This window comes from Podarcis liolepis (assembly GCF_965112155.1).
Source record: "Podarcis liolepis genome assembly, chromosome: 3".
In the NCBI taxonomy this organism is placed as follows: Eukaryota; Metazoa; Chordata; class Lepidosauria; order Squamata; family Lacertidae; genus Podarcis; species Podarcis liolepis.
Window position 1 is genome coordinate 62,669,804 of NC_139557.1, and position 14,557 is coordinate 62,684,360.

The window sequence follows — 14,557 nt, forward strand, 5'->3', positions numbered from 1 at the left end:
TCCTTTCTACAGCCCTTGCTATGTCTCTTTCAGAGGCCATCCATAATAACTGTATTGCGTAAGACTTATTGTTGAAAGTACTTCTCTGCAGGATTTTCCTTTCAAACAGTTGTAACAGATGGCAAAATTTAGAGCATACTATTAAGCCCATTTCTCACATAATTTTCAGCGATCAAGTCAACATGTGCTAATATTGTGATTAATACAAATATACAGCAGAGAGTCCACTTTTACAAGGAGAAAAATAGACAGCTTGCTATCTAACTTGCTATCTAATAGGAATAAGACCAACACACATTTGCAGGATATTGAAATGTTGACAAACTTTCTCATCTTTCATTAGTGGAGCAATTCTCACAATTGTTTTGAGTATGATAAGCTAGGGTTGAGAAACCTCGCCCACACTTGTATTTCATATAGCCCTCTGGATCCCCTTCCAACCATCAGCTCTTCATCAGGGAGTTGCTAAGAGGGTTAAGAGCTTTGATGTGGTGAAATTACAAATATCTGCTGCACAAAAATCAAAACAGAAGGGGCACAGTCCTAAGCAGACTTGCGTTTCTTGCAAATATGAAAACAGCAGTCCATACATTATGCAATTTCATGCATGCAATATTCAGGATGTGATTGCATTTTGAAGTTTGAGGCTTCAAATAACTGCAATGCTTGCAGTTCAGCTGTGTGCTGACCTTATTTGCAGCCTTCTGCTGGGATTGCTGAGTCCTTGGTGCCTTTTGCACAGTCATGATAAAGGCTGCTGAAGAGCTTTTTAAAAATTTAAACTACAAACCTTGTTGGTTTTTTTTAAAAAAAGAAATTCTCAAGGAGGTGAAACCTGAGTGGAATTACTAAGAATTAAAACATGACTTTGTTTCCACAGGAAATCGCTCTTGGTGTATGTGTTTTAAAGGTGCATGATTGCATGTCTAAAATGTGACCCTTGAACAGCTTTCCACTGGGGCAGGGGTGTCCAACAGGTCAATCGGGATCGACAGGTTGATCCCCAGGAGGTTCTGGTCAATTGTGGGCTCCTTTTACTTTGCATTGGCATAAGAGCATCCTGCCCCAGCCCCTCGCCCCAGCCTCCATTTTCGCATGATCAGTGGAACCATCTGTGAGGCAGATTGTTTCCTTAGCGATTTTTTTGGTGAGCGACTTTTCCCCTTACACCTTTACTCAATGTTGACATTGTCCTCCAGAAAAACAGCTCAACAAATTTGAGTTGTACCCCCCCCAAAAAATGGGACTTTCCTCCCTAAAAAAAAGGTCAACAACTTTGACCTGATCCCCTCAAAAACACGAATGGGGAACCTATGCTCTTCTAGCTCTTGTTGAACCCCAACTACCATCATCCCTGGGAGTGGTGGGACTTGGAGATCAGCAACATATGAATATGGCAGGTTACCCTACTTTGCATTATAGAGATTTATGACAGGCGTCCAGAGGATACCAGTTTAACCTGTTAATGCGAGATAGAGCATATTAAGGTGTCAACAGCACACAACACTTCAATATCGAAAGACCTGTCTGCATAATGGAAATATCCAGAAGCCTCCTGTGTCTTGTTTCTAAAATATAATCTCTTTGAAACACATTTCCGGTTCCTGATGTAGCCACAAAATATATAGAATAAAAACAAAAATATCCTGTCCATCTTCCCTACTGTTCCTCCTTTGCATGATTGCAGCTGTCTATAAAGTGTTTTGGGAATGCACTCACCCAATGAGTCCCGCCAGTCAAAGTCTTGTAGAAGGACTGCTCCTCACACAACAGGGCTCCCCTCCCTTTCTCCCCAATACTGGCTAGGTGAGGGGGTTGAGAGATCCCCCTGAACATCACACAAGGGGAGGAGAAGGAGGACTGTCCCATCTGACAAACGGAACAGTTTAGATAATTGTGATGCCAACCAAAGGAGAAAACCCACAAGGCCAGCTTCCTTCCTCCTAATAAGTTCCAACAGTTTGAGGCAAATATGAAAGAAAACCATATTCAGCTGGCAAATGGTTATTCTGAAAAGCTGAGGAACAAATGTTTCCCTGTTGTTGTTTGTTTGATTGATAAAATTTATACACCGCTCAATTGTAAAAACAAAAAACCCCAAAGTGGTTTACAGAAAGGTAAAACAATAAAAGTTAACAACCATGCTTACAAACATACAAAGGTTAAAATATTAAAACAGATTAAAATTGTCATTGCTATAACCCCCTTTTCACCACTCTTCTCATTGAAAGTAGAACCGCTCTCCACAATCCTATATGGTTTTGTGCACTATTTTAAAGCAGCCTGCCAGCAATTCTTCTGCCACGTCCCCAAATTAACTTGACTTTCCACATTCTGCTCCAACAACAAATTGCTGAATCCTAAAAAGACTCAAGACAAGCCTTAGGCTAGGTGAGCAGTCAACAGTTGTATAGTTAGAGGTCCACCTCTGAATCTCAGAAGTTGAGGGACAAATGGCAACAACCTGCTTGTGGCTTCCTGGAAGCATCTGATGTTCGGATTACAACCATAAGAAACCAAATGCTAGACTATATGAGCCTCTAGTCTGATCATAAGAGCTTTCCTTGTGTCATGAGGATGTTGTATGGGAATTGTGGGCTAAATGCAGTTTATCAGTCCTGGGCATTTGTAAAAGCAGGAAGCTTATCTATCTGTACAGTTTCCAAAAGCAGGAAAAGGAAAGCAACTTGCTTAAAATCAAGCCAAAGGGAAGAAATAAGAGTAGGAATGAGAGAAGGGAATGCATGGGGGTAAGAATCAAGGAAGTTTGCTTGTGTGAAGGGAAAAGAGACAAATTGTAGAAAACCTGGTAAAGACAATGTGAAATGGTAAACATGGCACTAGCAACAGGTTAATTAATGTGATTTCTAGTATTTGCTGCTGGAAATTCAGGCATTTTGACCTAAGTAACAGAGATATATGGAATAGGTGTATCAGAGAAAACTGAGTGGCATACTTTTAAACCTTCAGCTAAGTCACAGGGCAATTCATACCACAATTTACTATTTTTGAAAAACATACTTACATTATTCTTCTGGCAAATAATTTCCTATAAAGAAAAAAGATAGATATCAATTGTATAAATTGCAGATGATAACTAATACAGAACTTTGGACCTGAATGCCATTATGCTTGTCCTTGGAATTTTGCATTTATTTTATGGGATTCCACTGCCTAGGGAGAAATTCCCTTTGTATTGAATGCAAGAGATAAAGTTACTGAACCTTCTCTTGTGCCTTTAACAGTAGCCTAGACCACAGAGATTAAAAAGTGACGCTTTCCCTAACATGAAGATAAAAGGGACAGGAAAAGATTCACCATTCTGGTTTATGGACTGGTGGTAACTTGAAGGCAGGCTTTTTCAATGTTAGCACCAGCGTCTGACATATGAGAGCCCCATCTGTACTGGCATTCCACTGTTTTTTGAAGGCACACCTGTTTACAAAGGCATTCTCTTGACCTAAGTCTCCTGTTTTAACTGCCGTGCTGTTTTCATGGAATGGTCTTACTCTACGTTTTAAATGCTGTACATTTTAACCATGTTATGTAATGTAATTTTATAAACCATTCAGAAGCCTTTTTTGGCATTAAGTAGTAGATCGATTGATCGATCTGATTAATAATGCTACATGTCAGACTGTTGCTGAGTGTGCAGGAGTAAAGAATTGTGGCAACCTTAGATACAAAACTGGGCAAATGTTACCAATTCCTGTTAGCAAGATAGCAGTTGAATTTGCAACAATATGCCAACCAAGGTTATTTGTTAATAAATCCATTACAATGTCCATTATGAAGATTTGCGCCGGCACAGCTACTTAACAACTATTTTTATCCAATATATTAAATACTAGTTGCTATTATTGGGAAACTCATATTCATCAGTTATCATTATGCATATCTTGCTGTGCTGTCAGTTGCCATGGACACGCCTTTGAATTGACTGCAAGGAAGGACTTAAAAACATCCAGATGCTCCACACTATTTCTGAATGACACAACAGAAGGGATGTGAGAAAACCACAGGTTAGCTACATAACTTCATCTGTTCGAAAGTCCAATCAGCTTAGTATTTGTAGGCCTGAAGTAAGATAAGGTATATGGTTGTGAAGGGAAGAGTTGTGGTTAGAACTGATTTTGTTCACTTTTATTTAAACAGTTCTATCCCACCTACTTCCCAGACAAATCAAGACAGCTAACAAACCAAAATACAGGAGTAATATTTCAAATACAGTGGTACCTCTAGATACGAACGGGATCCGTTCCGGAGCCCCGTTCGCATCGAGAAGTAAACGTAACTAGCGACGGCACGTCTGCGCACACACGTGTTGCTTTTCGCCGCTTCTGCACAAGCGCGTGACATCATTTTGAGCGTCTGCACATGCGGCGAAACTCGGAATAACGCACTCCGTTACTTCCAGGTTGCCGAGGAGCGCAACTCAAATGCGCTCAACTCGAAGCGTATTCAACCCGAGTTATGACTGTACAGAAAAATCAACAAGGAAAACCCACTCATAACAACCAACAATCCCCTCCTCACACCCACCCACAAACACCCCAGTAATAATTCCAACACAACCAAGCCCCAAAGTCCTTTTCAGAAAGTCAAATCTTTACCGGCAGCCTGATACACCTCAGAATCCCATACTGATTCAATTCTGTGTTTGCTGCTCCTATATATCACAAGGTGTATGTATGTTTACATATATTTGCATCAGCTGCTGTTTCAATTTTGTTTTTTGACCACAGGTTTCTGAAACAGGAAGTGAGACCAGTTGTGGGGTGCGGGGTGGGGGTGGAATGGGAGAACCAGCTGTGGGGTAGTAAAAGCAGTGTCTCAGTCATTACTTCCTGCAATTCCAAGAACTGAATGCCATACGCTGTCAAATTAAGTCAACTACCTGTAGTAAGGCTAATGTGGAATGCATTGTGCAGGATCAGACCCCCATGGGCTCAGATAGTACAAGCACTCTCATCACACTCAGGCTTGCCCTCCATAATTCTGTAGTTTTAATTTGCTAGGGTAGTACGATGAGGTTGATACTAGGAAAAACTCCCTAACTGTAATTACAGTGCAACAATGAATTGTTCTGCCTAGGGAAGTACTGCTATTTTCTCCCTTGAATTTACCAGCATATACTGGATGGGCATCCGTCTTGGATGCTTTAGGATATCCTGTCACAGGAATGACATACTGGGTTCCTTCCAACTCTGTGGGTATGTCTGAACTAGAGTCTCTGTGGGCTAGTTAATTTCATTTTTTTATTTGTTCTTCAACATGTCCCACCCGTCAGTTCTTGCCGCTCTGCCCTTCGAACATTTAAGGTGCAAAGAGCAACAGGGAATCAATGCGAGCAAAAAGAGCGGGACAGGTGAACGGACAGGCGGAGGAGGAATACAAGAATTTTAAAACATTACTTTAATGCAACAGGAAAATCAGCCACGGTGGAGTGAAGTAGACGTGGAATACCTTTTGGGTGTTTACTGAGATTTCCAAAACCTCTGTTCCAGGTTTCTTTCACACTGAGCTTTGAAGCAGTTTGACAGCAAGCAAGAGTAAGTGGAAAGACGTTTTGTGGTTCCCTTAGCATAGTATTTTTTATTTGTAAATGACTACCCTGTGAGCTAGGCTAAGCCGAGAGGCAGTGACTGGCCCAAGGTCACCCAGTGAGCTTCATGGCCAAATAGGGATTTGAAACCTGGTCTCCCAGGTCCTAGTTCGGCACTCTAAGTACCACACCACACTGACCCTGTATGTTTGGCATCTGATTGTGTTTTCCTTTCCAGCTGCTAAGAAATGATGATGACAAATAAAACTGAGAATTGAGTAAGCATAGAGGACTTTAGCTCAATGCAATAAGACACTTCTCTGAAATTCTCAGGTCCCCTCCCACCTCAATCTTTTCAAGCTACAAGAGAATCACTTACCTTCAATGACTGCAGAGAGTCTGCATTTGTATCACAGTAGAGGATAATATTGTTGGCCATGCTGAAACTCTCTCGGACTCCCAGGTGATAGAAGAGGGAGGGCTGACGGAAAGCATCACTCATCTCCACCACTGCAATGTCTGCAAGGAAGAGCAAAAGATATGCTTGTCAGTCTTAGTTTTAAAATTCCAGCACTGGAAATATATTTTCAATTAACCTGATGGCTTTTCTCAGCAACCATCAAAGGTAGCTGCTGTCCTGGAGAACAGAAGTTGTTTTTAAAGCCAATTCCAAAACCAGTAACTAGAAAATGAACTACAGTGATGAAATGAAAAAGAACTTGCAACATTTTTTTGCTGTGGAACAACAGATCTAAGCTTTTGTTCCAAGAAGGCTGTACTTTAAGGGGAAATGGCAGAAGAGGAGGGATTTCCTCTTTGAAATAACTAAATAACTGAATCTTGAGGACTCTTCTAGTAGTGGTTCCTCATTGCAGCACTGGCAGCACATCTGGGAGCTATGGACAATTCTAATATTTTGCATTTATGGGTTCCACCTTTAAAGTGTTCTCATACAACAGGAAAGCATTATGCGGCTTTTATAACTTTCCGTTAACAGAGCCATTAGATTCCTGGCTGTTCACAGTATTTCGCTCCATGGTCTACCAGATTCCACGTAATGCTTCCACATAAAATAAAGTCAAATCATTTTTTTTAAAGTCGTTCCACATCACCTCATCTACCAAAGAACCCTGTGCATTAAAGAATATTCTGGGACATGCCATAAGGTGTGCAGACAGTTCACATACAGAACTGGCCTGGCTTCCTGGGCATCATCCTTCCGATGCATGAAAAAAGAGTAAAACCTTAGAACGAACACTCTGTGCAATTTCACATTGCAGGGAAAGATCAATGATAGAGGCAAATCACATTTCAGAAAAACTTGTCTGCCTTTGAATAACTTTCAATGAGTTTTAAAATTTACCAGAACACAGTCTGATATACCAAAATACAATTTTTTTCCCTTTCCTAGAACATTTTTGTGATTGGTTACATGCAAGTTCTCATCCTGGAGAACTGAAATGTTTCTTGGATTAGATATTTATAAATTAAACATCCTAGAACTCTGGAACCCTTTAGCCATCCTCCTCTCCTTTGGTGATCTGATAATTTACACCATCCATACAGTGTAAATTGCAAGCAATATGTAGGAGTAATATTAAATGATAAGGAGACATATTCATCACTTTAGAGTCATGATTTGTATCCTTGCTTAAAGTTTACAACTTATTTATGAAGAGCTGCTGTCAGGGCTGGAGTCAAGAGCAGGTCAGAAAGTAAGAAGCAGAGTTTGTCAGTGAAGTTAACTCTTTATTAAAAGAAACAGCATACAACTCAGCAACACTTCCCACAAGTACTGCCCCTATGGAGCAGTGGCCAGGACTGATGGTCCCTGCCTTCAACCCCCTCTAAGGCTCCTCCTCTGCCAGATGTTTCCCAAGCAGCCTCAAACTGCTGTAGGGGTACCTTTAATCTCTGTTCCGCTCTATGCATCATCCCGTGTGGCCTTGATACAAGCAGGGAGGGGAGCTTGTTGCCATTTACAACACCTGGGAGACAGACTCCTGGGATTATTCTGCAGCCTCTGGGGCTCCCCTCCTCTGCTTCAGCCTCTGAGTCTGAACTACTCCCTGTCACAGGCTCTCCTTGCTCACTAAATCCCACTGCCTCTTCAGCATCCAATAACACCCTCCACTCTTTGCCCTCTGACCTCTTGTCAGTGTCCCACCACCAATCTCCTGGCTTTGAGTCTCCCTCCTCTGGGGTGTCCCTTGGGAGTTCCCTGGCTGGTGCCTCCCACCACTCCTCGTCATCCCGCTAATCCCTCACAGTTACATAAATTTCAGAAAGTTGAATTAAATGCAAGATTCCACATCTCAAAAGCAACAAACTAATCCAGAGGGATCTTTTATCAGAGAAAGTAACTACAGATCAGAGGTAGGCAAGCTAAGGCCCGGGGGCTGCATGCAGTCCAATCGCCTTCTCAATCTGGCCTGCAGATGGTCCAGGAATCAGTGTGTTACATGAGTAGAATGTGTCCCTTTAAAAAAAAATAATAATAATATGCATCTCTGGGTATTTGTGGGGCATATTTTTTTCCAAAATATAGTCCGGCCCACCACATGGTCTGAGGGACAGTGGACTGGCCCAGAGTTGAAAAAGGTTGCTGACCCCTGCTCTAGATAGTAGTCTTCCTACTTCTGCCTCCACAGTAGTTTCTGAGTACCAGTTGTTGAAAACTGCAGGAGGAAGAGTGTTCTTATGCTTGGGTCCTGCTTCTGGGCTTCCCATGGGCATCTGGTTGGCCACTGTGAGGACAGGGTGCTGGACCAAATTGGCTACTGGCCTGATCCAGAAGGCTCTCCTTGTGTTCTTATACCATATGTATTGTATTTCTCTTTACATTATAGTAATTACTTCTAAATCTGCATTTGCTTTTTTCGTGATACGTGTTCTCCTTTTTAGCAAGGCATAAGTGGTCTCTCTAGCTGCACTCCTATCAGTCCATCAGCTTCACCAGAAATGAATTCACAAAGAGCAACATTAGAAGTATCTTGGATTCTCTTGTGTGGCCACACTCACGTTACAGGACTGGTTGGTTTTAAAATAGTGAAAGGTGTTGTCTCTCGGTAGGCTATCTACCACAAACCTGTACTATCCATTCACATTTACTGCATAAGCCTCAGTGCCATAATTCTCCTTAGTAACATAGCTAGCTTTGTGTTATTATTAAAGCAAGCAACCTTCTGCTTCTACAGCATCATAAAAAGGCAACATAGAAGATGTGTCTTTTCTCGTGAACATGCCATCTGTCTTTCTCACCCACAACACTTCCTTCCCCTAACCATTCAGTAGATTGTGCTGATTTTTCAAAGGAAAAAAGTGGGGGAGAATCTGTAAAGAGTTTATCAGAATCTAAAAAGCAAATGGATATTTTCAGTTGTTAAAAATAGAGTAATATTTTGTTTCCAACACTATTTCTATCTATAAAGTTAGAGACACTTCTACTGACAATTCAAGAGTAGAAAGTAAAGTGTCATTAGTAACACTTGTTAGATTAAGTAATTATTTTTTAAAAAAACAACCCTCAAACATTTAATTGACTGAAGAGTGCACCCTAATAACCAGTTCATTTATACCTTTTTAATACCAGGGCTTATAAAAACTGCAGATGGCAAACACTAAGAGGCATCTCCCCTGTTCTCCCACATAAGATGGATCTTCTAGGAAGATTTGACACAACACATGAACACATCATTTGAAAACTATATTTCTTGCTTCTGAAATACTGTTTTTAACCATACGCAAATTTAATTAATGGGTTAATTTTAAAAACTCATATAACCTAAACTTTATGTTCATTTGTACGCACAGCTTGTATCCACCAAGAGCCATGCATTCAGTATTGTGGGCCCAATTCTGTAGACCATCTCCCTGTTGAACTTCACATAGTGAAGTCCTATTTCATCAGGCATTTAAGTATGTTTTCTTATTTTTCTAGTTAGTTTTAACTGGTTTTATCTTTGTAGTGTCTTTTTAACCTGACTTTACACCATGCACAGACTAAAGTGTTAAGCAGTATTTAAATTGTTGTAATAAATAAATAAATAAATAAATAAATAAATAAATAAATAAAACTAAGGTAACAGCAAGAGCCTGAAATATAACAGTTGGTAGAGCATAAGACTCTTAATCTCAGATTTGTGGTTCAAACCCCACATTGGGCAAAATATTCCTTCAATGCATGTTGATTATTATTATTTTCTGCTGCCTTTTGTAGCGTTCTGCTTTAAATGATGTATTTTTTCAATGTTAACCACCATAGGGTTCTGTGAGAGGAAGGGGTAGGTTATAAGAAACAAGGAGACTGGCTTCATTCTGGCTTAAGGTTTTAGTCTTTTGTATAGACACTGTGAACAATTCTATGCATCTTTACTCAGAATTAAGTTACAGTGGGCCCAGTCAAGATTATTTGTAGGTAGATGTTCATGAGATAGCAGCCCACGTCTCTTAGGAGATAACACCACAATCATGAATAATTTTGTGTTTTGTTTTTACAGCAGTCTTGTAAATAAAAACTCAGGGGAAGATCACATAAATTCCCTCAAGTTCTCTCAGATGAGAGGATGTACTTCACAGCAAAATAAATAAATAAAAGTCATTACATTATGGAACTCACTACCACAAACTGTAGGGGTACAAGACAAATTCATGGAGGAGCAAGCTATCAATGGCTACTAGCCCTGACAGCTGTATACCACCTCCAATACTGGAGGCAGTATGCCTCTGAATGGTAGTTGTTGGGGAATACAAGTGGGGATGGGGCTGTTGCATTCATGTCCAGCTTGTGGATTTTCCCATACTGGTTGGCCACTGGTAGCCAGTGATTGGCCACTGTGAGAACAGGATGCTGGACTAGATAGGCCTTTGGTCTGAGGACTTATGTTCTTAAATATGCCTTGAATGGATTTCAGAACATAAAGCTTACAGCCCAATTCTATGCACCGATGGCCACTGTTTTCTATCATATTATATAATATGATAAACGCTGTAGTAAGAAGGGTGAACACCCACTATGACGAACTTTGCACTTAGCTTAAATCAATACTATTAATCACTAAGGTGAATTACCGAAGTTGAAGTGCTCTCATTGTTCTTTGCCATGTAAGCAGCCCAAGAACCAAATGATTACTTCCCATTTAACTATACACTCCTGTTTGCCTCCTAAGGGATTTCATTTAATTTCATACAGGACAAATGAACTGGATCTATAAATGAGCCAGACCAATTTCCAATTGAGCTACATCATGGATTTTCTGGTAGTATTGATAGGACAGCTTCTCATGCTAATGCAATCAAATATTTCTCCACTTTCCCTCTAGTTGGGCTCTGTGGTGAAAGGTGATTAGCAGAACATTAGCCCCTTGAAACTGAAAGGGGGCTAATGATGCATTTCTTTTCACTGTAGTCCTTTAGCAAACACAATAAATCTGTTACCCATTTGTGGTATACCAAGCAGATCCAACGGTTTGATAAAAGAGCAGAATAGATAGAGACAGGAAGACAAAAAGTAACAGCTGTATGTCTATTAAGTTCCATTTCCACCGACACCCATCATTAAAACAAACAGGCACAGCTTTATCAATCATAGTGATGTCTAGAGTTGAAGCAACTACACCTGAAACAGAAAGAAATGAGATACTAAACAGCTTGCCTAATTCACTGCCTACTGGGCTCTACATACTTCACAAGGTCAAATGTGAGCAATGATTAACAAACCTAAATCTAGACCTTCACATGGCCTATCAGATATACTGACAATGAAAAAGATATACTTCTCAGGGGGTGGGGGTTATAAATCCCATTCCTAGAAGTTTATCTACAGAAGCGTTCAGGTTGATTTTTCTTTTAAACAAACCGCTTATGTATAGTACAAATACTTAAGAAAGAACACTGAGAACTGTAAGGCTGGTCCACAGTATCATTGGAATTATCCAACCAGACTACAGTATCTCTTTTATTTATTAACAAATAAAACCTTTGTTATGAGGAAACTCAGCTGAGCAATACAAATAACACTAAAAACAAGAAAGCCAGTGAAATACAGACATGAGCATGAAGAAGAAATTAAAAAGGGGGAACCCACAGAGGATGCTTCACATGTTTGGCTTGGGCAATTGGCAATATAAGTGAGGTCTATTTTTGTTTAAAGCCCAATGAGAACCAGAGTTAAGAATGCTTGTAAGAAGTCTTTCAATAAGTGCCTTTGTGGTCTTTGCATCACTCTAGGAATCAGTGCTTAAAAGTTATAAGGCACTTCAGATTATATCTATGAGCACTGCAACAAGATTTAGACATGGTATTACTGGTATTCATATGATAATTGCAGCTACCACCTACTAGCTCAGGAAGTGCTGAAGTTTCTTATAAACCTAGCATGTATGTGAAATATTCATCAGGGGTAGGAAAGCAATAACAAACTGATCAAATCACACAGGAGCAGTTCCACCAGTATGAGATTATTGCTGAAGGGTCATGGGAAGCAGAAATACCATTAAAGGTGACTGCATCACTCAGTTTGATTTGTTCTCAAAATTAAAAATCAACTTGAATTGAAGCAACTAGCTAACAAGGCAACAGGGTATCACCATGTGAGTGTAGCTACCTGGGTCTGTTTGTCCCTGTCCAACCCCTGCATTTAGAATCCACAAAGCCCATTGGCTACCTGTTACTTTTGGGTGTTAAGAGTGCTAAGGGAGGGGCAGTTACTTCCTCTTCCTTCCCACAAAGGCAAACACAATACAGTAGCTATCTTTACTGAGAGGAGCACTCACTGGAAGCCTGCTGCCTGCTTATTGGAGCCAAACAAGTGTTCCTATGTTTCAGTTCATTAATCTTTGTTATTCAGATGAGGTAGATTTTTTTTGGGGGGGGTGTTTAGCTTTTACTGAAGGAGTTGAGTTTTCCCAAGAGAAAAAATGATTTGGGAATTTGAATGTGAGGTAAGAGTGCTACAATTCAGTCCATCTCCAATATTTCAGACAACCATCTTGACTGTGGTTTGTCAATGGTAGAAAACAAGGTACTAACTTTGTACTTAGGTTTGTAATGTCTGGTTTCCTGTTAGTGTCTAAGGAACTCAGTGCTTTTCTAAAAGGATGGATTCCAAGGCTTGCCTAAATAATAATAATAATAATAATAATAATTATTATTATTATTATTATTATTATTATTATTATTATTATTATTATTTGGCCAGTTACTGACTCACCTTTTATACATATTTCAAGGGGATTTACAAACATATAATAAAAACAATTATGATTTTTTTAAAAACAGTACAAAACACAACTATATTCAAGTTTAAAAACAACACAAAATGATCACCTAGAGACTTTTCATCCTGTTAGAAAAAATTGCTGAAACAAAAATGTCTTCAACACTGATGCACATCCTATTCTTCCTTCCTTGGGAAATGTTCTCAGTAAAACCAGACATGTAGAAGCAAGTTGAGATTTCTCCACAACACAAAGCCAGAGGCAACATTTCCAGGGCAAAATTGTTGCAGTGAAAGTAGATTCTTCCATTTTTTAATGTTATTTTCTGTGTTACGTTCCTGTACTTGTGGTGATTTTGCTCTCTTGACTTTCCAGTATGAGCTAGAAAAGTAATACTGAACTGTTTTCCAGCTACCAGATTTTTAATCAGTCATTTCTTTATCTGTCCCTTTCTTTTAAAATTAATTTGGAGTCTCAGCTACTGGCTTTTTAATTAGTCATTCCTTTCATTTGCATCTATATTACTATTATTACTACTACTACTACTATTACTGTTTATTAACTGCTCTTCACAAGCAGGTTCCAGGGAGAATTAGAACAAACTAAAATTCAGTATTAAAAACTGTTAAATTAATCACAGGAATAGGTTGGGCCCTGAAAACACACGTCTCATGTGTCAAAGGCCAGAAGTGCATCTTCAGTATTCACAGAAAGATGAATAGTGAAGGCGCCAGTTGTGCCTCTGTGGGGAAGGATTTCACAGCTTAGGAGTCACCACAGGGAATCTCCTCTTCTGGCCCATCTCTCTCCCAACTTCTAAGGGTGATGAGACTACCAAGAGAGTCTTCCTGCTGACTGTAACATATGAGAGGATCTATAGCAGGGGTCAGCAAACTTACCGCCAGCCCCGATCATGCGGCAAGCCAGAGGGTGGGGGAGCACGTGCCCATATGCATGCGCACACGATATTTCCGGAAATAGCTTGTGCACATGTGCACGGGCCTCCTCCAACCCGGATGTGCACCAGAAATAATGCTTGTGCATGTGCACAAGCTATTTCTGGTGCTCCTCTGACCCGGAAGTGGGCAGCCACGCAGTGCAGCGCTGGTAAAAGCGGGCGGTGGAGGTCGCCGCGGGCCAGATAAACGAGTCCCTCGGGCCTTATCCAGCCCGCGGGCCTTAGTTTGGGGACCCCTGATCCATAGGGACAAAGGCTGTCTTTCAGGTATTTGGGGCCTGAGACATTTAGACCTTTAAACACCTTAAATTGCGAGCACCTTAAATCTGGCGTGGAAGTGAACTGGCAACCAATGCAGCTGTTTTAGAACGTAGTTTATATAAGTTCTAAAGGCTAAGAATTTCCATCAGCCCCAGTCAGTGGGGACAATGATTGGGAAAGATGGGAAATGCAGTTCACAAGACCTGGAAGGCACCATGCTGGCCACCTCAATATCCTTAAGCATTGTGTGTATCTAGTGCAGTGTTTCCCAAACGTTTTTGGGCAACGGCACACCTGTTAGCCGGAAAAAAATCTCGCGGCACACCACCATTAAAGCCCCGCCCCGTGACGTCAGCGCGCAGCGTCACGCCGGGAGGGACGCACAAAAGCGAAAGTTTTTTCCCTCCCCCTTGCCGGGGTGGGAGGAGGCAGCAGAGCGAGGGCAGCTGAGGCGGCGGCGGTGATAGCGGGCGGAGGAGGGGGCGGCGGCGGGAGTTGCTGCTGCTGTTGTTGCTGCTGCTGCCCGGACATGCCGGCCTCCTCCTCCTCCGCTGTCTCGCGCTCCTCCCTTTTGCG

The 14,557-nt window shown here is 40.9% G+C and overlaps 1 protein-coding gene across 6 annotated transcripts in view; it reads right to left on the reverse strand.

Moving 5' to 3' along the window:
* The window catches only part of MAP3K5 (mitogen-activated protein kinase kinase kinase 5), a 97,648-nt gene that overhangs the window by 64,413 nt on the left and 18,678 nt on the right, over positions 1 to 14,557 (reverse strand). For all 6 annotated transcript variants that reach the window (XR_014524828.1, XR_014524829.1, XR_014524830.1 and 3 more), the window contains exons 2-3: positions 5,925 to 6,064; positions 3,026 to 3,049 (exon numbers count right to left, since the gene is read on the reverse strand). Coding sequence is in view for 2 of the 6 variants with exons in the window: in XM_083498045.1 (XP_083354171.1) it covers positions 3,026 to 3,049; positions 5,925 to 6,064 (164 nt within the window). In the remaining 4 variants the exon portion in view is untranslated. The remainder of the gene's footprint in view (positions 1 to 3,025; positions 3,050 to 5,924; positions 6,065 to 14,557) is intronic.